At 44.3% G+C, this 22,613-nt stretch overlaps 1 protein-coding gene and 1 non-coding gene across 3 annotated transcripts in view; both read right to left on the reverse strand.

Moving 5' to 3' along the window:
- Positions 1-3,025: 3,025 nt before the first annotated feature.
- LOC126365809 (retinol-binding protein pinta-like) overlaps positions 3,026-22,613 on the reverse strand; it is a 166,149-nt gene continuing 146,561 nt past the window's right edge. For both annotated transcript variants that reach the window (XM_050008397.1, XM_050008396.1), the window contains 2 exons: positions 10,683-10,788; positions 3,026-3,308 (listed from right to left, as the gene is read on the reverse strand). In XM_050008397.1, the coding sequence (XP_049864354.1) occupies positions 3,157-3,308; positions 10,683-10,788 (258 nt within the window). In that variant the 3' untranslated portion in view covers positions 3,026-3,156. The remainder of the gene's footprint in view (positions 3,309-10,682; positions 10,789-22,613) is intronic.
- Trnas-cga (transfer RNA serine (anticodon CGA)) lies at positions 13,853-13,927 on the reverse strand. The gene has a single exon. It is a non-coding gene; the product is annotated as a tRNA-Ser (tRNA).

The raw sequence follows: 22,613 nt of genomic DNA on the forward strand, positions 1-22,613 counted from the left end.
AGGAGGAGGAGATGAGTGTTTATCATCCCGTCGACAATAAGGTCATAAGAGACGGGGCACAAGCTGGGATTAGGGAAGTATCGGGAAGGAAATCGTCTTTGCCCTTTCAAAGGAACACTCCCGGCATTTGCCTGAAACATTCAGATTTCATATCCTTTATTACTGCTGAGCGGTGTGCGGCTCGTGTTCATGCGGTTTTTTCTTTGGCCTTTTGTCACATCGAGTGACGTCTTGTTTCTTCCCTACTTAATGGCGTAACGAAGTTGCTTGCTTGCCTCCTTGATCGGCAGCAGCAGAGCTTATCGATACTAGTACTGTCGTACTATCTTTAGTGTGACCGCTAGTATTTCTGGATGGTGGTGGTGATTGAGGGAACCAGTCAGTAGGGACGGAGCAGCGAGGAACTCTCCGTGGCGCTAGGTCAGGCCAGGACTGCTGGCAGCGTGCACGCGGTGTCGGACAATGAAGCGCTAGTTGCGAGAGCGACAAAGTTGCCCACCAAACCTGGACCCTGAAGTTGAGTGATCAGTTAACCTGTTATTAAGCCTCAACTATTGTGACATCTCTTCACTCATTTGCAAGTTGTTGCTCTCTGGGCTAGCAGCAACATATGATATGTTGGGGTCGGTGAAATTTTGCAGCCATCTTCCCGTATTGTCATTAATTATTGAATTGACTGTTACTTACCAGTGAAGTGCACAAGCGGTATTTTCTGCCCTGTGGCCATTAACGCCCCAGTTACCTTCTCTGGTCGTTAGCGTAGATTTCCTGCAGTGTGCCATTCCTCGTCATGTTGATGCTGTCTGGAACGGCGTGTAGTTTGACAGTTTTGAAGTGACTTGGTTCAGTGGTTATTGATCCATTGGCTGTTTCTAAATGCCAGTTTCTGAAGGCATAGTGCTGTTTCTATCTTCGTCTTTGGCCGATATTTTCCATCGAGGTGTCGTTGGTCAGACGGAAGAGAATTGGTTAAATTGTTGGTTGGTCCTTGGGCTGTCCCTAGTTTGGATTTTAACTTCAACTCTTGGCTGCCTGTCTCGCCTCACCTTACACTTGAGCTACATTCTCAGGCTGACCCTTGGAACACTTCTGAGTACCTCTTGTTCTGTTTCTTGTAGACTTTGATTTTCATTTTAGTTTGAAGTATGGCCCAAGGCGTTCAGCCTATGTATTAATTCAGCTCGTTTTAAATTTTACATAAAGGCCTTCAGCTGTATTAAATGAAAATTTTGAAGATTGATTTTATTTAAAAAAGAAAAAAATATTTCTTAAAATTGATTCCATCTGAAATCGTTCGTAATCCAGGCCCAAAGCGGTTAGTTGTTTCATGTGTTATGTTTGGCCTTTAGCGAAGGATTTACGTGAACACCTTTTAATATGGCCTCTAGATGTATATATTCTTTAAAGGAAAATTTCTTATAAGATGGAAGGCGTTTATTTAAAATTGTTTGTCTGACTTGTTGTTGAGGCCTTCAGTCATTGTTTCAAATTTGTTTGTGGCCTTCAGCCATGCAATAAGTTAATATTTGTTTAATTAGGCTTCTGGCAGTTCTGATGTAAGTTTTGTGTGTGTGTGTGTGTGTGTGCGGAATCTTATGGGACTTAACTGCTAAGGTCATCAGTCCCCAAGCTTACACACTACTTAACCTAAATTATCGCTGACCGCTGGTGGCCGAGCGGTTCTAGGCGCTTCAGTCTGGAACCTCGCCACCGCTAGGTTCTGGGGGACAGATGACCTGAGATGCTAAGTCCCATAGTTCTCAGAGCCATTTAAGCCATTTTGATCCTAAATTATCCTAAGGACAAACACACACACCTATGCCCGAGGGAGGACTCGAACCTCCGCCGGGACCATGTTGTAAGTTTAAAAAGGTATTTCTTCGTTGGACAACTGTTTATTAATGTGTTTTAATTATAGATGTCTTTCAGACGTGTAGTGTAGGCCTTCAGCCACGAACTGTTTCCAATTGCATGTTTTTTTAAGTAAAAATTACCTTTTATTTTTAATTGCTTTGATTTTTAAGCCAGGCCTTCAGTCGTTCTTGTTTTTGGTATGGTTTTGGGCCTTCAGCCCAGAAAGCATCTCAACTTCTTTAAGTAGGCCTTCAGCCGTATTGTTCAATTGTGATCTTTTAAAACAATGTGTAAATGAGTGGTTCTTAGAAACATAAAGTTGTATGTTAGATTGTGCAACTCACAGTAACTGTTTACAGACCCATCCACAGTCATAACCTAATCCTGTGCCGTATCTGAGTACCTACCAACCTGGTTTCAACTGCTGCTGTAGAACGGTCAGTGTGGCCACAAGCACTGCCACATTTCAACAAAAGATCTGCAAACGTTCCTCACAGACGTAGACATTGTGATCTCTCAGTTCGGCAGTCAGCTGGTGTGCCTCCTATCCTGCGCACACCCGACTAGATCGCAGTATGCAATGGGCAGTATTGTCTGCTAGACCTACTGTAATAGGGAAAATGGTAGCCTTTTACCTTACACCATTACACCTGTTTTCCTTCATATGATCTTCCACTACGGCAATGTTTTCGTACGTCAATGCACGACATGACTGGCAAGGACGCGATGCGTCTTTCTTAGACGTTATCCTGCTTTTAAATTCGGTGCCACTCACGCACACACTGCAGGCACACACAGGAATTGCTGCACCGCGATGCATTTACACACATTCAGTAGCTACACATCTCAAAAAACGTATCACAGATCGACGACTCAATGCGGTTCAAGTCGACTCCGGTGCTTCCATTTATGAACTGACACGGCTTCCTTTTCTGTGATACAACGACAGGTTGCTAACTGTTGATTTTTCGAAACTGGATAAGAACTCCTGCCTTCTGCCAAATCTATAGTACACTGTTTAGGAATTACCTTGCACTTTTAAAGTTTTCAGTTCAACCACCCTCATGACAGTTTACAAAAGATTAAATAGTGCATTACATCCGCAACAGAATATCACAAGACATAGCAGATGGGAAAATAAATTATTCATCAAACGAAACAGAAAGGAACAAAAAGTTGGAGTTCCATTTATTACCACAGTAAAAGTTTTATTACATGTATATTTGAAGCCTAAGACAGAAAGGGCCAGCGACTGAAACAATCCAACCTCTCACAAACATGACAAGAGGCAGGTCGCCCACATCAGTCGACACTGAGCTTCTTAAAGGAACCTGCAGCTCCGTAGATGTCCTGAGCAAGCTTGCTGTCTGGTGGTCTCTTCGTTTCGTCTGAAATGTAATTATCCTGCTCCAGGAACCACTCCCGCATGTCGTAAGCTTTGTTGAAGAGCTGATCTGAAAGGAACAATACCTGCACTTTAGGATGTAACACGATTTGTCACCAAAAATTCTGCACATTATCTTCTCTACGTGATAAGTTCAACGTGTTCCAAAATTAAACTATGAGAATGAAGTTTGCCTTAACAGGAAGTAAGCGCCTAGTTTCCGATTTGTTCAAATTTGTGGTGTATGCAAGGCTTAGTTAGAAGTGAAAGTGATAGAAGTGATAGCTCCAGATGGCCAAGGGTCTAAAAAAAATTTAAATTTGTGCTTGGGTCGGATGAGGAATGAGCCGTTTATATTAGCGTAATTTCCAGGCAGCAATTGGCGCTGCAGAAAAGTACATAATACACTCCTGGAAATGGAAAAAAGAACACATTGACACCGGTGTGTCAGACCCACCATACTTGCTCCGGACACTGCGAGAGTGCTGTACAAGCAATGATCACACGCACGGCACAGCAGACACACCAGGAATCGCGGTGTTGGCCGTCGAATGGCGCTAGCTGCGCATCATTTGTGCACCGCCGCCGTCAGTGTCAGCCAGTTTGCCGTGGCATACGGAGCTCCACCGTAGTCTTTAACACTGATAGCATGCCGCGACAGCGTGGACGTGAACCGTATGTGCAGTTGACAGGCGTATAGTGGGCATGCGGGAGGCCGGGTGGACGTACCGCCGAATTGCTCAACACGTGGGGCGTGAGGTCTCCACAGTACATCGATGTTGTCGCCAGTGGTCGGCGGAAGGTGCACGTGCCCGTCGACCTGGGACCGGACCGCAACGACGCACGGATGCACGCCAAGACCGTAGGATCCTACGCAGTGCCGTAGGGGACCGCACCGCCACTTCCCAGAAAATTAGGGACACTGTTGCTCCTGGGGTATCGGCGAGGACCATTCGCAACCGTCTCCATGAAGCTGGGCTACGGTCCCGCACACCGTTAGGCCGTCTTCCGCTCACGTCCCAACATCGTGCAGCCCCCCTCCAGTGGTGTCACGACAGGCGTGAATGGAGGGACGAATGGAGACGTGTTGTCTTCAGCGATGAGAGTCGCTTCTGCCTTGGTGCCAATGATGGTCGTATGCGTGTTTGACGCCGTGCAGGTGAGCGCCACAATCAGGACTGCATACGACCGAGGCACACAGGGCCAACACCCGGCATCATGGTGTGGGGAGAGATCTCCTACACTGGCCGTACACCTCTGGTGATCGTCGAGGGGACACTGAATAGTGCACGGTACATCCAAACCGTCATCGAACCCATCGTTCTACCATTCCTAGACCGGTAAGGGAACTTGCTGTTCCAACAGGACAATGCACGTCCGCATGTATCCCGTGCCACCCAACGTGCTCTAGAAGGTGTAAGTCAACTACCCTGCCCAGCAAGATCTGCGGATCTGTCCCCCATTGAGCACGTTTGGGACTGGATGAAGCGTCGTCTCACGCGGTCTGCACGTCCAGCACGAACGCTGGTCCAACTGAGGCGCCAGGTGGAAATGGCATGGCAAGCCGTTCCACAGGACTACATCCAGCATCTCTACGATCGTCTCCATGGGAGAATAGCAGCCTGCATTGCTGCGAAAGGTGGATATACACTGTACTAGTGCCGACATTGTGCATGCTCTGTTGCCTGTGTCTATGTTCCTGTGGTTCTGTCAGTGTGATCATGTGATGTATCTGACCCCAGGAACGTGTCAATAAAGTTTCCCCTTCCTGGGACAATGAATTCACGGTGTTCTTATTTCAATTTCCAGGAGTGTAGCAATGCGAGAGACTTGGGCTAAAGGACCCATGCGTAAACCTTTTTCTTGTTCTTTCAGTTTGTACGTTACTTGACCGAAAATAAACTGAAGTAATGATGAGTATGCTGTATTTGTTGATATTTTCATAATAAGCATGAAAACCAAAGGTGAAGGATAATCTGGGATTGGAGAAAACTTTCCAGGAGCGGACTGTAAGGCGTACACGAGAATTTTATATGTAAAATTAGAAAGGTTTATTATTTCACAGTTGATATTTTCCTTGTGTTGGGGTAGTATTCATCGTAAAAACAGGGCATCAGAAATTTTCTCTGCATGTTGCACATGTTACAAACGCCGAATTTCTACATTTATGTTATTGTTTTAAAGTTTCTATCGGAAGATGTTTTACATACATAAAAAGTTCTGTCTCATCGCAGTCTCGCAACGAACCCCGCTTAACGCAACGTTTCGCCAAACATTGGCGAAGATGGATTGTGATGTGAAATCGAATGTATTTCTATCAATCTCCTCACGATGTGACATGTTATTCTCTCTAGGTAAGAATCATTTTGTACCTTTTCTTTACTGTGAATGGATCTGCACGAGCAGAGTGAATTTCAGGCGGAATTATATTAATACTGCACGATGGCAATCCTTACTCATCTTGAAAGATCTCTTCGTATAATCGTGAATTTGTTTTGTCCTGAACGTAGGCCGTCATTAAAGCAATCACAGTTTCTGAATAAGGCTATTTTGAGTTTCCCAGATTTTGATGAAGTAACGACGACATTTCAGCATTTTCCTGCGTAACCATCCACTGTTTTCTTTAATTCTTGCTCATATGAGCCACTACCGTCTTGCAGGTATAAGACGACCGTTGAAAATAATTTTCCAGAAAGAATTGTAGCATATTGCACTGATTGCTAATATGACAAATTGTTCACATCTCGTCGTTACACGAGCATTACCTTTTACCTTTGGATGGTAAAAAACTAAGTTTAGAGATGAACGTCCCGTCGACATGGAGGTCCTTAGAGACGGAGAATAAGCTCGGTTTGTGTCAAGCGTGTGAAAGGAATTCGGCCGTGCTCTTTCTATGGAGCCAATCCGGCATTTACCTGAAGCGATTTAGTGAAATCACGGAAACCGTTAAGTCCGAATGAACGGTAGCGGCCTCAAACTGTCGTTCTCCCGACTCTGAGTCCAGTGTGCTAACCACTGCACCACCTCTGTCGGTGCCCCTTGATGGTCCAGGGATCGGTTATAAGTCACAACCAATAACGACAACTTACGGGTGTAAATATGTTTTATACGTGAGATTTGATAGAGTATTTTGCTTAATGCTGACGAGTGGGAACTCTCGGTTTACCTGTTGGCCATGGCACTGTAGTTGCAATCCCTTCTGAAAAGTTTTCTGCAGAGTCCTCGAGGACGCTGTAAGAAGCTACAATCCTTTCTTGGTAATTTATTTGCCACCGGGGATTTTTTTTTTATCATTTCCATTGAAGCCTTTTATGAAAATATTAATAAACACATTATATTGAGCTCTATTTCGGTTTTATTTGCTGTGTAAGTAACGTAAAGATTGGAAATGTTTTCGAAGAAAAACTCGACTCTCAGGCTCCCGTTCTGTATATTTTCCTTTGCGCCACCACGCCAGGAAACTTTGCATAATAAATAATTCGAACCCCCGGTAAAAAAGTTACTTCCTTTTCCATACGCAAAACTATCTGGAGCTCTCATTTTCGTCACTTTGATTTCTGATCAAGCGCCGCATGTATCATAAATTTGGAAGAAATCAGTGGTAACGAGTAGACGCTTGTGTGATAAGTAAATCTGACATCAGAGATAAGAAATGTAGACGGGAACTCTGTAATTTCGGTAAATTAACGAAGCTCGACAAAGTACCAGCTTCGGCTGTGAATTGTGTGCTTTCACTGTTTTGCAAGTTTGATAAGAATCGGTCATTTCGGTGGCAGTGATATATTCTTGCGCTTCTTCCCAAGCGAAAACGGAGAAATATCTATAGCAGTTGAAATATCTGATGTAAAGCTGTATGGGCCCAGTCAAGTTCTTCCATTTTTGAATATTCCTTCACTTGTCTATTATGCGTCACGGACAGCAATATATCTTCTTCCGATAATCGAACAGCAAATTTTCTGCCTTTCGATGCAGCCCGCCACCATTACCTGTCTTGTGGAAATCTCAACATCTCTGAAAAGTATGGCTCAAATGGGTCTGAGCACTATGGGACTTAACTTCTGAGGTCATCAGTCCCAGGATTCGAACCTGTGACCGTAGCGGTTGCGCGGTTCCAGACTGTAGCGCCTAGAACCACTCGGCCACCCTCTCCGGCTCTGAGAAGTATATATATATATATTGTCCGCTACTGGTGCTTCTAGTACGCTAGTACATGGAAGTTATTTGTTCCCGTTTCAACACATGTCCAATCGTCTTGGCCATTTTCGTGTTTCCATATACTCTTGTTACCCAAATTCTGCATAGAACCTTTGTGTTTCTTATCAGTCCTCTTGGTTTTTAGCTCCCATCTACAGCACCGCATCGTCTATTTTTTCCTGTGTTCCAATAGTGTATCATTCACTCCCGTACAATACTGAATTGAAGAAATTGCTTTCTAGGATTTGAAACTGGAAGACATCTTTGGGGTAGGAGCACCAGTGGTCGTTAGCTGCTTGTATCCTCCTTGCTTTGCCTACGTTGAGTTTTATTCCATCAAAGGTCTGCTCCACCGCCCACACTTTTTATGCTAAATTGGTTCGTGATTTCAATTCAGTAGTTCTTTAACAAATTGGACATTTTTTGGTTCACTCTCAGTTTACGTTCTTGTTCAGTATATAGAGCATCCCATTCAGCAGATTCCACAATTACTTGTCTTTTTCACACAGGCCAACACCCTCGTCAGCCAGCGAATCTTATCACTGATAGCCTTTCACTGGGACTTTTAATGCCTGTTCTGCTTTTTACATACTTATTCCATGAACTGATGGGATAAGACGGAACAGAGAAAGATTGCATCCTTGTCTTATGCCCTTGTTAACTCAATCTTTTCTCTCTCGGTTTTTCACGCATGTTATACCCTCTTGGCTCCTCTAATTTACACTGAGCTGACAAAAGTCATAGGATAACTCCTAATATCGTGTCGGACATTCTTTTGCCCACGACGAGTCGCTGGACGGTTCCTGCAGAAATATTGAGCCATGCTGCTTCTAAAACAGTCCATGATTACGAAAGTGTTGCCGCTCGAGGATTTTGTGCACGAACTCACCTCTCAGTTATGACCCATATATTTTCGACGCGATACATGTAGGGTGATCTGGGTGGCCAAGTAATTCACTCAAATTTTCCAGAATGTCCTTCAAACCAGTCGCGAACAGTCGTGGCCCATTGACATGACTGTCATAAGTGAAGATCCCCTCGCTGAATGGCTACAAATGGTCTTCAGGTAGCCGAACATAACCATTTACAGTCAAGTATCGGTTCAGTTGGACTAGAGAACCCAGTGCATTCTGTGTAAACGCAGTGCACATCATTATGGGTTCACTACGAGCTTGTACAGTGGCTTATTGACAACTTGAGTCGATGGCATCCTGGGGTCCGTGCCACACTCGAACCCTACCATCGGCTCTTACCAACTGACGTGGCGACTCATCTGACCGGACCACAGTTTCTCAGTAGTCTACGGTCCAACCGATATGGGGACGAGGCCAGGACAGGCGCTGCAGGTGGTGTCGTAGTATTAGCAAAGGCACCAGCATCGGTCATCTGCTGCCATACGTCGTACGTTCCACACTGATTTCAGCGTTTATTTCACGCAGTGTTGCTTGTCTGAATTTCCTAACGATGTTCGAAAGGAATGTCCCATTCGTCTAGTTCCATCCCGCTTTCAAAGTCTGTTAATTCGATCAGGCGGCCATAATCACATTTGACATATTTTCACATGAGTCACTTATGTTCAAATGACAGCTCCACCAATGCTCTGCTCTTTTATAAGTGTACGCCGTACTCCCGCCAACAGTCTTTGCTCATATAGCTATCCCTTGACCTTTGTCATATCAGTGTATTGCTTCAAATGTCTACTACATCTCCCACAATTTTCATTGTAAGATGGTCGGTGATTTCATTTAAATAGTTCTTTAATAAATTGGTCTTTCTTTGGTTTCGTCTTGACTCATATTCTTGTTCAGCACACAGTTCATCCCATTCAAGAGATCCTCTAATTACATCTCTTTTTGACAGAAGGCAGAACCGTCATCAGCGAATCTTATCAATGATAGCGTTTCACGCAAATGTCAATGCCAGTGCTAAAACTTCCATTTATTTACTTATACGGTGAACAGGTGGGACAAGATGGAATAGAGAAAGGCTGTATCCCTGTCTTAAGCTCTTTTTAACGCAATCGTTTTCCATTGACCCTGTGTCCTCCTTGGTACCTCCTCATAACATATCTTACCCGCCTCTCCCTTAAGCTTTTACCTATTTCCATGAGAGTTTCATACACATGCCACAATTTTAGATACTTGAATCCCTCTTCTACTCTAACAAAACCTATGAAAGTTTTTTAGTTTTTAAAAATTATTTCTTCCATTTTCAAAAATAACATCAGAACAGTCCCCTTAGCACACTAACCAGCCCCAAAACATCAGTGACGGCACTTTCCTTCTAACACATCACCTACAGACGCCTTTTCGAAACTGTCCTGCATCTACGCTATCCGTCGGAAGTGTCGGAAACTTGACGCGCTCACTCAGGAGACTTCCAATAATACATATGTAACGTTTCACATTTGCAGCATTGTTTTCGTCTGAGAAAAAAAAGAAAGCGGTGCATTACATTCTGGGTAACCGTCGTATATGCATTCACGAATACGGACAACCATCGGCTGTACAATGGAATGAAAACACGGAAGATTTGTGCCACACCGAGACTCTAATCCGGTCCGGCACAGATTTTCATTGTCGTCATTCCACTGTACAGCTGCTGGTTATCCACATTAGAAAATGCGAACATATTTGATATACATCATAACGGCTGTAGCCGCTGCATTGCCTTTTCCTTCGGACATGCAGGCATGTCTAAAGGAACTTTACGTTCTACTTCTGAATTGCACAAAGATTGCAACATCGTATAAATTTAACTTTGGTTCCAGTGTTACATAACTGAGTGTGGCCGCAAAGGAAAACGCAGAGCCTAGCCGTTTTCTAGTCTCTGATCGATTTGCAACACCACGAAGAAAGCATCTGACATGGCGTATTACGTATAAATTAGTAAAATTGCAACCTGTTATATAGTATGCACGGAATGGACTTCGAATAACACCAACAAATTTCAGATGATGTTCAACTATGTTGATGAGTTACTTGATGTAAGCAAGACTTAATTTTTAGTGCTTTGCTGATTAATTCGATTTAGATGTTGCAAATTACCTCGACAGTGAATTGCAATATTAAACATTAGTCAACCATATTTTACATTCTGACAGCTGAACTCGTGACGTAATGAGTACGGGAGTAGACAAGGGAGCTTGCAGCATTACATTAGCGGCTGTATCTCCGAGCATCGTTGGAATATATTTGGAGCTGAGATCCGATCTGCGCTGTGATAGTACTAAGTCAGACGATTAACTTACAGCTGAATTTCTCCAGAGGGCCAGCCGTGCCGCCCAGTTCGTGAGGAATGTACTCCCGAGCCACGTGCTCAAACAGGGTCGTGGAACCGGGCAGGTGGGTGTGGATCTGAAAGACACCAGAGGCACAGCTTGCTAGGTGATTTTTTTAAAGGAATTTACTGATGCAAGTTTATGTAAGTGTTTTCTCCATTTCCGTTTACCAGAAAGTAATGCATTACGTGGCTATAACAACTCGTGTGATGACGGCAAAAATCGTGTGTTTCTGTGGAAAAATAAGTACAGTGCATGTGTAACAGTTAAAAATACCACCAGTGAAGAAAATATTTGCCTTAACGCTTCTGAAACGGTGGAAAACAAGACTACACCATCAGAAACGACAGTCAGCTGTACACTGTATGTTTCATACGAGGTAAGAGCGCAAAGTAGCTGAGAGCGTTAAGGGGGACAGAATAATAAATGAAACGCACTTAAGCTAGCGCTGAAAGATGGATAAATTAAGGGAAAGTGAACAAAGTGCTTTTAGGAAAATGCCGAAGTTCTTTCCGATACAGGATTACAAGTGAGGAAAGTAAGAAGAGATATTCAATGATTCATGAAGGATGATCAAAGAAAACCGCTCAGATTTGGGCATCTGAGCACAGTTGAAATTCCAGCCGACTTTTTCAGGATTTTATATTCGCCTTTTCTTTTATCCTGCAATAGGAACCCCTGTTTATGAATATTATACATATAATCACAGTTACAAGGGAATTCACTTAAGACACAATGTGAGATGAGTGCGTGTGAATAATTTCAAACTGCAGCTCATCGGGTGCTGTGCCAGTGTCATTAGTGATGGGATAAGAGAGCGGAATGAACTGAGGCTCAGTTTTCTTGAAGTCCTGAAATCTTGTGGAGAACTCGTCCCCCAGATTGCACACATGATACCTAAGGTCAGCACAAACAGCCACTTTGTTTTCCTAATAAAAGGAAATCACAAAAATGACCTTCACCTGCTAACCGTGCAAATACGTCTTGTTTTGCTTTGAATGACCATTTTTACTTCGACATCTCAAGTGCAAACAATTCCTTTCCCTGCAATTTCACATTCGGTTCATTCAGCTTATCAGATATATCAACTGCGAACATCATATCGTATCTCCACATTCAAATGATATGTCAGTAACAAAATAATGACATATCTGCTTCTTGTCCAGAAATAAGAGGATTTCATTCTGCAACACCCATGCGTTATGGTAACTAGCCCATGTTCTCCCACCTCACAATGCTGTGGTCAACTACACCTTCGTGCTCTGCATCCTCAACGCCAAAAAATGTTTGAATTGCCGATGATATCGTGCTTTTGCTCTGATTGTGACCAGACCATAACAAGATCTACCGAACGATTCACGTCTAGTGCACCTTGCAAAGTTTTATCTGGTGCAAAATGCTACGAAAAAACAAGATGTGACTGTCTGTGTATTGTGCTTGTGACTTGCTTTTAAAAGCTTACGGTAGCTCCATTCTTCCAATTGAAAGTTCCGGCCCGATCTGTTGTAACACTTGCCATTTTGTTCTAGGGAAAACCACTTTTCTGCGCTAAAAGAAATGTTCAAATGTGTCTGAAATCTTATGGAACTTAACTGCTAAGGTCATCAGTCTCTAAGCGCACACACTCCTTAACCTAAATTATCCTAAGGACAAACACACACAATCATGCCCGAGGAAGGACTCGAACCTCCGCCGGGACCAGATTCTCCACTCAATTAACGCCATACTCTGGCAATTCCCAATAAGTATTTCTATCTTTCATTGGTTATAGACCAAGTAATTACATTGTAATGTCGAAAATTCCATTAAGTGCAGGCTCTGGGAGTTCATCATTAATTCTATGAATGTGTCGCACTACAGACACTACTGACAGTGAAGTCTTTTCAGATTTGCTCCTGACTTCAGGACCTAACATGCTCACACACTATACCAAATACTCATTAATAAACTCGTAATTCTTCAGCCTTTTCACTCACCCCATGGTTTTTATTTTGAGCTCTTCTTTGCTAAAAGTTTTCTGTCAAATTCGTCAAACTTGGATTCGTAACGTCGTTTCAGATTTTACTCAAATACGACTAACGTTTCACGACACAGTAAACATTACCAAAGAAATATCTGTTTGTCCATTCATCAATAAAACGCGACAGTCATAATTGATTTTACGTTTTCCCGGCGCGTTCACAGTGTCACCTAAGTTGGAAATTTATATCTTTACTGTTGGAATAAAAATGTAAATAAGCCGAATCAGTCGGCTCTGTTGGTGTGTCAAGGCCTAGTGAGCCCGTTTCTCGTGTTTCGGCTAAGGAAAACTCCCTGAATTACCGAGATACAACCACAGGGATAACAGCCAGACGCACCACCCAGTAAGCAACAGATGCGGGCTTGTGTATGTAATGCTCTCTTACTATTGACCAGGCGTGCTAAAGGAGAACTAATAGAAGAAAAATTTAAGAGGGAGATAAAATCATAGGGCAAAAGGGCGCTGGTCCTCTGCAACAAACATCTGGAAAATAGGACAGTAAGGTACGCAGAACCAGGTTTAACGTCCCATCAACAACTTGGTAATTAGAGACGGAGCACAATCTCCTGAATTTCCATTAGAAGACTTGGGGAAACATCGAACTGACTTGCTGGACGAGGATTTGAAGCGTAGTCATCCTGAAACTGTGTCCAGCGTCTCAACCACTGCGTCACTTCGCTCCATCGTGAGACTGTGAAGTGGTAGTCATAAGACCCTTGGTACAAGCCGGTGTTTTGGTTCGAATGTTGTAAGTGTAGGAGTGTGTGTTTGCACTTTCGGTTTGCACTGCTGTAGTGATAGCTGCAACTGCGTCGGTGCTGCTATGAAATTTACTATTACTGATGATGGCACTGCTGCTACTTGTCCACATGTTGCTATTGTATTTCCAAAAATCAAATATAAGAAGTGTTTCATAACTATGCCATCCTCACGCCTCGCGTCTCGCGTGTTTGGGTCATCATCAACTTTATGAAACTAATGCACACAGTTAAGTTTCATCTGAATTGACGGCCAGATACAGTACGTAGTCGAGACGTTGTAAGTGTCCTAGACCATATGGAGATGAAGTTTGTTGTGAGATACTCTCAGGAGTGAAACTTTCCTGGCAGATTAAAACTGTGTGCCCGACCGAGACTCGAACTCGGGACCTTTGCCTTTCGCGGGCAAGTGCTCTACCAACTGAGCTACCGAAGCACGACTCATGCCCGGTACTCACAGCTTTACTTCTGCCAGTATCCGTCTCCTACCTTCCAAACTTTACAGAAGCTCTTCTGCGAAACATGCAGAACTAGCACTCCTGAAAGAAAGGATACTGTGGAGACATGGCTTAGCCACAGCCTGGGGGATGCTTCCAGAATGAGATTTTCACTCTGCAGCGGAGTGTGCGCTGATATGAAACTTTCCTGGCAGTTTAAACTGTGTGCCCGACCGAGACTCGAACTCGGGATCTTTGCCTTTCGCGGGCAAGTGCTCTACCAACTGGGCTACCGAAGCACGACTCACGCCCGGTACTCACAGCTTTACTTCTGCCAGTATCCGTCTCCTACCTTCCAAACTTTACAGAAGCTCTTCTGCGAAACATGCAGAACTAGCACTCCTGAAAGAAAGGATACTGTGGAGACATGGCTTAGCCACAGCCTGGGGGATGTTTCCAGAATGAGATTTTCACTCTGCAGCGGAGTGTGCGCTGATATGAAACTTTCCTGGCAGTTTAAACTGTGTGCCCGACCGAGACTCGAACTCGGGATCTTTGTCTTTCGCGGGCAAGTGCTCTACCAACTGGGCTACCGAAGCATGACTCACGCCCGGTACTCACAGCTTTACTTCTGCCAGTATCCGTCTCCTACCTTCCAAACTTTACAGAAGCTCTTCTGCGAAACATGCACAACTAGCATTGCTGAAAGAAAGGATACTGTGGAGACATGGCTTAGCCACAGCCTGGGGGATGTTTCCAGAATGAGATTTTCACTCTGCAGCGGAGTGTGCGCTGATATGAAACTTTCCTGGCAGATTAAAACTGTGTGCCCGACCAAGACTCGAACTCGGGACCTTTGCCTTTCGCGGGCAAGTGCTCTACCAACTGAGCTACCGAAGCACGACTCACGCCCGGTACTCACAGCTTTACTTCTGCCAGTATCCGTCTCCTACCTTCCAAACTTTACAGATGCTCTTCTGCGAAACATGCAGAACTAGCACTCCTGAAAGAAAGGATACTGTGGAGACATGGTTTAGCCACAGCCTGGGGGATGTTTCCAGAATGAGATTTTCACTCTGCAGCGGAGTGTGCGCTGATATGAAACTTTCCTGGCAGATTAAAACTGTGTGCCCGACCAAGACTCGAACTCGGGACCTTTGCCTTTCTCGGGCAAGTGCTCTACCAACTAAACTATCCAAGCTGCAGTTTTGGTCCTGCCCACTTTGTTAATCTGCCAGGAATTTTGGCATCTGCGGACATTTCACTGCAGAGTGAAAATTTCGTTCTGGACAAACCTGGCGACTGGTCCACGTATCTAATCTGCAGGTTAAATGCAGTAACTAAATAACGTATAGGAAAATGAGTCATGTGAACAATGAGACAATCACTACATCCAAGGAGTACAGGGAGGCGAGGCACAAAGTTTAAGTTATCAGACTACCCTCTGTTGTAAATGGCGAGGCCAGTTACTTGGTATTCTGATGCAAGCACCACAACACCGGGAAAGAGTGTTTACAGATTTCAGTCGTGTCTAAGACTAACATCGATGTTCAAGTAATGACTGATGCTCGAACTCTCTGATAGCCCCTTGGCGTACATTTGTGTTATTCCTCACAACGGAAATAGCTCTGTCGTTTGATTGCAACAACGGATACTGCTAAGCTAATCATTACGTACAAATAATAGGCAGTATTTCAAAACGGAGGAAGGGAGGTGAAGACAGTGTCCAAAGTGAAAGGAAGGAAATAGCCAGCCGAGGACATGAATATACTGGAAAAGGCAATATTGTGGCTCCAGCTACAGAGACTCCAAAGTACCAGGTAGCTCTTGGTTCTCATATTAACTTTTATTATAAGGCTCGGAATCAACGTAAGCACTATTAAAGTATTTTAATGCGTTTAATGTATTACTGAAACCAATTTCGTATCGACAAAAATCTTCTTTATGATTATGAGATAAAGTTAACTACTTGCACGGAAAAGTTTACTAACCTAACATAAAACGGCTATTTTACGGAAATAGAACAAAAGTTTGTGGTGAAGAGACCTCTTTTATGTCTGGTGGTCGTAATTTTGCTCATATCGAAAAATGAAAGGGGGTAAATGTGTGTGAAGTTCCGAAATACTCAGTTAGCGTCATCACTTAATGGACGCATACAAACACTTCAATGAAGAGATTTTTACGACTTTAGGTCAGCTGCTGTGAAAATATAAATTTCACCAGAATGAGATTTTCACTCTGCAGCGGAATGTGCACTGATATGAAACTTCCTGGCAGATTAAAGCTGTGTGCCCGACCGAGACTCAAACTCGGGACCTTTGCCTTTCGCGGGCAAGTGCTCTACCAACTGAGCTACCGAAGCACGACTCACGCCCGGTGCTCACAACTTTAATTCTGCCAGTCCCTCGTCTCCTACCTTCCAAACTGAAGGTGGGAGACGAGGTACTGCCAGAAGTAAAGCTGTGAGCAGTGGGCGTGAGTCGTGCTTCGGTAGCTCAGTTGGACAGTCTGCCTGCGGCAGCGGTGGTGAGCGGACCTCCAGGGCCAGCGCGCTGTGGCAGGAAGTGTTTACGTCAGGCGGTGAGTCGCGTGCTTACAGCGTCTGCTTATTAGTATTCGTTCCGTTCTGTAGGATCTGATATGGAATTATGAATACGACTAAGAGGAAAGATACCTTGAAGTTTACCTTTGATAGGAACTTTTCGAAACCAAATTCGTTTGAAGTTGAAGCATGGTTAGAGGAAACAGCTAAGATTACTTTTGGTGACATTGTAGGGATAAATTTCTCTACCGTGACTAGTGTTGTTTATGTGAAATTAACGTCCTCTGAAATGTGTGATAGAATTGTGGAGTCCAGTGGAGGTGTACTGAAGTTTAAACATAGAGATGGTACCGTCAGTGACGTCAGCATTACGCATGCTGGACTGGGCATCCGAACGGCACGTATTTTCGAACTCCCGTTTGAAATATCAGCCGCGCAAATAAATTCTGCATTAACACCTTACGGGAGGGTCATTAACAATTTTGCGGAGCGCTGGTCCAAAGCCCACAAATTTCCGGTGCTTAACGGCGTCAGGCAGGTTGAGATCGATCTACAGAAGCACATACCTTCATATGTTTACGTAGGTGGACATCGCGGAATTGTCATATATGATGGGCAGCCAAAAACGTGTGCCGGCTGTGGTGCGCCCGGCCACGTGCGCTCTGAATGTATACAAAGACGCGTGACGCAGATGCCTGTCGGTGAAGCCGCTAGCCCCCCTGTGACGACGGCACTGCCACTGACATACGCTGCCGCGGCTTCTGGTCTTCCACCCGCGACCCCGCCTGTAGATGCCCCTCGTTTGCATGATGTTTTGGCCGATAACGTCAAAGAACCGAGTGATGACGCGGCGCCGCCGCTACCACACGCACAGATGGAGGTAACGACGGATGACTCCCCAGTGGTTGATGCCACTGGTACTGAGGATGAAGCAGACGCTGTGTTCCCGGCGGATCAACCCCAGAGTCAACAGTCCACTTCGGATGTTGATGATACCGCGAACCCTAACAGGAAGCCTTCCAAAAAGAAGCGGAAACTTGCACATCAAGGAGCCAATCAGCTCGCCCCACAGCTCCGCGAAAAAGCGAAACGAATAAGCAGCCAAATGAGTCAGAACACTTCTGAAACCTCTGAAGTTGGTCTCCCTGCGTCTGGTCGAATGGACATTGATCCTGTAGTGTCTCCCCCTGTGAATCCACGACGGGTGGAAGATAGTGATACCTCGAGTAGAGTCGTTTTGCCGGATACCCACGCTCAAGGAAACGCAGGATCGCTTTTGTCAGAGGCCACTCTCACTGGGAATTGGGCACAGGAAATGGAAGTATTGGATGCGAGCAATGATGCGGCTGTCATGCGGACCATTGAGACGGAATCTTCGGCACCCCCCACAGAGCAGCATACACCAACCGTACCGGGAACTACAGGAACTCCGACTGACGCGCTTGGCCTCAATTTCGTTAGCCATCCTTCTAAGACTGTTTAATTAATAGTATGTGCCTTCTCCCATGAACGAGCCCCAAGCCTATAAAATTGCCACGTTAAACATCAATAAGATACAGTCGTACTGGCGGCTCCGTAATTTACAAGATTTTGTATACGCAGCGGATATCGATATTCTGTTACTTCAAGAAGTCGCTGCGATTGAACTTGACCGAATAACTGGTTATACTACTCTCTCCAATTCCGGGAGCGATGCGAATTTAGGGACAGCGATTCTGTTAAAAGAAGGGATTGTAGCGACCGACGCAGAAAAACTGCCTGATCATAGAGGGATCGCTGTCACTTTCCATCGGACACGCATAATCAATGTTTACGCCCCGTCCGGCAGTAGCAAAAGGCGTGCTAGGGCTGAGTTCTTCACAAGCGCCATAGTCCCACTTTTTAGGGGAACCTACTATCGTATAATTTTTGCGGGTGACTTCAATTGTGTCTTAAGTCCAAAAGACCAGACGCCTAATTTTAACAAATCTGGAGAACTAGAACGTATCGTCCAAGAAATGAACCTCATTGACACATGGGAGCATACGCACGGAGCGGCACCTGGGTTCACTCATGTCACGAACCACTCTGCAAGCCGGCTAGACAGAATCTATGTATCGGCGTGTATGAAGACTCAAGTCCTCCATTCCGAAGTTTGGCCCACAATTTTTTCCGATCATGCCGCATATATTTGTACTGTTAACATGGTCAAGCAAGGCACATTTCGCGGCAGAGGTTTCTGGAAACTTAACAATGCTCTCCTTAACGATGTTGACTGTCACCGTGTCTTTAACGAAACATGGGAGGCATGTGAACGACGGGTTGCACAGTATGCCTCCGTTACTGAATGGTGGATAACACATGCCAAACCAACTTTATCAAAAATGTTTAAACGCTACGCTCGGGACAAATCCTGGTGGCAACGGCAAACGTCTGAGTTTTATTTTACTTGTCTCAGGAAGCTCTACCAGTCCGATGTGACTGTACCTGAAAATTTTATGCAGATTAAAAAAATTAAGGCAAAATTATTAAAACTTCAGCGGCAGCAGGCAGAAGGCTTTCAAATAAGGTCCAGGCCCCAGAATGTGATAGACGACGAAATGACATCCATGTTTCAAGTCATTCGTGAAAATAAGAGGGGGCGGCGGAGATTAATAACTCGTCTTCAGTTGAGTGAAGGCGTTGCGCTCACGCGGCAACAAGACATACGGAACGCACTTCACAATCACCTGGCAGATCTGCTGGCAACGACACATACCGACGATGGAACTCACGATGAATTACTCAATAACTTGCAAAGGACTTTGGGTGCTGCTGAAGTCGAAACTCTCATGCGAGAAATTGATGAAGACGAATTGGATTCTGCACTATCACGAAGTCCGAAAAATAAATCGCCGGGACCCGACGGTCTCACTGCCGAATTTTATCTTACTTTCTGCGACAAATTGAAGCCCAAGTTGTTGAGTATGTTTAATGAAATTTTACGGCCTGATTTTAATGTTCCTCAGGCTCTCGTGGACGGCATCGTGGTTTTAATCCCTAAACGCCTAATGTGCAGTTCTGTTGACGATTTTCGGCCGCTTACTTTACTGAACAGTGACTACAAAATTTTAGTACGTATTATTTCTAATAGATTGAAAATGTTGATGAATACTGTCATTGGTCAGTACCAGACCAGTGTAGGTGTCGGTAGGACGATCTTCCAAAATTTGTCTCAATACAGGGACGTCATAGCCATTGCAGATGCGTGCAAGATACGGTGTGCGCTAGTTTCCCTTGACTTTTCAAAGGCATTCGACAGAGTAAACCATCAGTTTCTCATCCGGACGATGCATGCCATGGGATTTCCACTACGTTTTATTAATCTTATACATGAGCTCCTTCGTAAAGGAGTAACTCGACTCATGGTGAATGGCCAGCTGAGCGCGTCGATTAATATTACTAATTCAGTGCGACAGGGATGCCCTATGTCAATGGCCTTGTTTGCCATTGCCATTGAGGCTTTGCTTGTCACCTTAACACAGCGTCTACAAGGATTAACCATCCACGGCATTAAGATTGTTTGTACTGCATATGCGGATGACGTCGGATTTTTGGTCATGGACGAAGGTGAAGTCGAGGAAGCCCTTCAGATCGTCAAAAACTACGAACTTGTTGCGGATGCGAAGTTGAATGCCAGGAAATCTGGCATTATGAACATAGGACGCGGCATCTCGCTGCACCATCACGGTCAGTTGCAACTACTTTCTAAAATGAAATGCCTTGGTATTGAGTACAGGAGCAACATACAGCACACAATTGCGGTGAACTATAGGAATCTCCTGGCAAGTATGCGTGCTTGCATGCAGACCCACTACCTAAGGAGCCTTGATGAACTGCAGAAAGTCACCTTCGCTAATGTCTACCTCACCTCAAAGATTAACTACGTTGCACAAGTACTGCCCATGCCACAGGAGACAGCGAAGCGTATGATGTCCGCTCTAGGCCATTTTGTCACACGTGGACACATTTTTAAAGTCAAGTACGATACGCTCACTCTCTCCACGACCGATGGAGGCTTAAATTTAACAGATGTTCGTTCCAAGTCACGAGCTTTGTACGTATGCACCACCTACAAACGGTGGAGGTCGTTACCGAACAGTCTCACGGCTCACTTGTTAACCGAAATAGCGCCGGCCTGCCTGCAGCCTCCCGTCTCTGTTCAACATATTCCGCCTGCGATGACTCACTTTAAGAGCTTTTTCATTGAGTTCAGTTACGTACGGTCAACTCTCCCAGAAAATGAGCTTTCCGTGGTGAAGTTTGTTTATAATAAACTACTGGCAACCAAGAACAGGAACAACATCGAACACAAATACCCCAATCATCGCTGGCCAGTGATATGGAAAAACATACATAGCCGTGATTTACCAACGTCAGTGAAAGCCTCTTGGTACAGGGTCGTGAACCGTAAAATAAGTACTAATTCACGACTTCATGCTCTACATTTGGCTGACTCACCTTTGTGCCTTACGTGCAACTTGCCTGATACTGATAACATCGTTTTCTGTGCACCACTGTCCAAGCAGTTTGGCCATGCATTCGCTGAAAACTGGCTACGATTATGAGGACTTCCCAGCTTTGTATTAAACCTGAAGATTTCCTGTATCCGGATTCAGTGCCGTACCCGAACACCAAACGGAACTCTGTCAATTGGTTGAAGGGTCATTATGTTCATTATTTACAGACGCAAGAACCCAAGAGTGAGGCGGCGTTCTGTCTTTACCTGGCATTACAGTTTCACATACTTTCACAGACGAGACATTACAGGAAACGATATGCGAATTTTTTAGAAGTCGTTCTTCGATGAAAGAAGTATTTTTTTTCTTTCCTTCATTCTACATTGCTTTGTTTTTTTTTTCTTTTCTTCTTCAAATGTCACAGTGACGTATACTGAACAGTGTTACGACAAGGACTATTTTATCTTCTTCTGTTTTTCTAGAGGACCAGAGTTCCTTGTTTCATTTTCTATTTAAAAAAAAAAAACAAAAAAAATAAAAAAAATAAATTATAATAAAAAAATAAACAATTATAAAAGTTGATAAAAAAACCAACAACACAACGAAAGCACTAAAAAGAACAACAAACAACAGAAAGAGTGTTGCAGACCAGAAGTAGGGGATTGCTGCCTGGGGTGAAGTACGGTGGGGACTTCGTGGGCCCTCTCGCCGCTGCGGTAGCCGTGAAGGCCCAGGACAAATCTCTGAAAATGGAATACAACACACGCACAAAAAAAAAAAAAATTCTACTTTGTCACCATTGCGGGACAATGCATTAGGTTTAGAAGTATCTTTGGTTTGGAAATTGGAATAGTTCAGAAGAATAAGTAATTCAGAAATCATGGCAGATGAAGCCGACGCCGACGAAGGCGATTTATGGCGAGCGCAAGGCGGGGCTGAAGGGGAGGAAGGAGGCCCTAAATAAAAAAAAAAAGTTCGTAGAGCACTTGCCCGCGAAATGCTAAAGGTCCCCAGTTCGAGTCTTGGTCGGGCACACAGTTTTAATCTGCCAGGAAGTTTTATAAATTTCTCCTTTGTGCACATTACAGAAGCACAGTGGATCAGACTGACCGCTGAACGGGTAGCGGTACTAAAAGTTTATCTTGAAGAGGATCGAGAGGCTTTTTGAATTCAAAAGGTGCAGCTGGTTCAAAAGGCTCTGAGAACTATGGGACTAAACTGCTGTGGTCATTAGTCCCCTAGAACTTAGAACTACTTAAACCTAACTAACCTAAGGACATCACACACATACACGCCTGAGGCAGGATTCGAACCTGCGACCGTAGCAGTCGCACGGCTCCGGACAGCGCGCCTAGAACCGCAATACTGGGAATATAGGTTGTCTGAAGAAAAGAGAAGGAATTTAGCTGAAATTATTCCCTTTGTAAAAGAGGAGAACCTTGTGAAGTGAGTGAAAGTTGGTATGATGGGACTTGTGACGTTATTTATTTTAGTCATTGCAAACAGAATGTTCCATTTTCTTCAATTTTTTTCCATTTTGTTCTTGAGCCTACTGACGTAGAACACAATACTGACATACATGTTACGAAACCTGTACATTTTTCGTGTTCCTCCCTTTATCAAACCCAATTTTATAATACTTTTGCATAACTACTAAATCGTTTTG

Source organism: Schistocerca gregaria, chromosome 4, assembly GCF_023897955.1.
Source record: "Schistocerca gregaria isolate iqSchGreg1 chromosome 4, iqSchGreg1.2, whole genome shotgun sequence".
Classification (NCBI taxonomy): domain Eukaryota; kingdom Metazoa; phylum Arthropoda; class Insecta; order Orthoptera; family Acrididae; genus Schistocerca; species Schistocerca gregaria.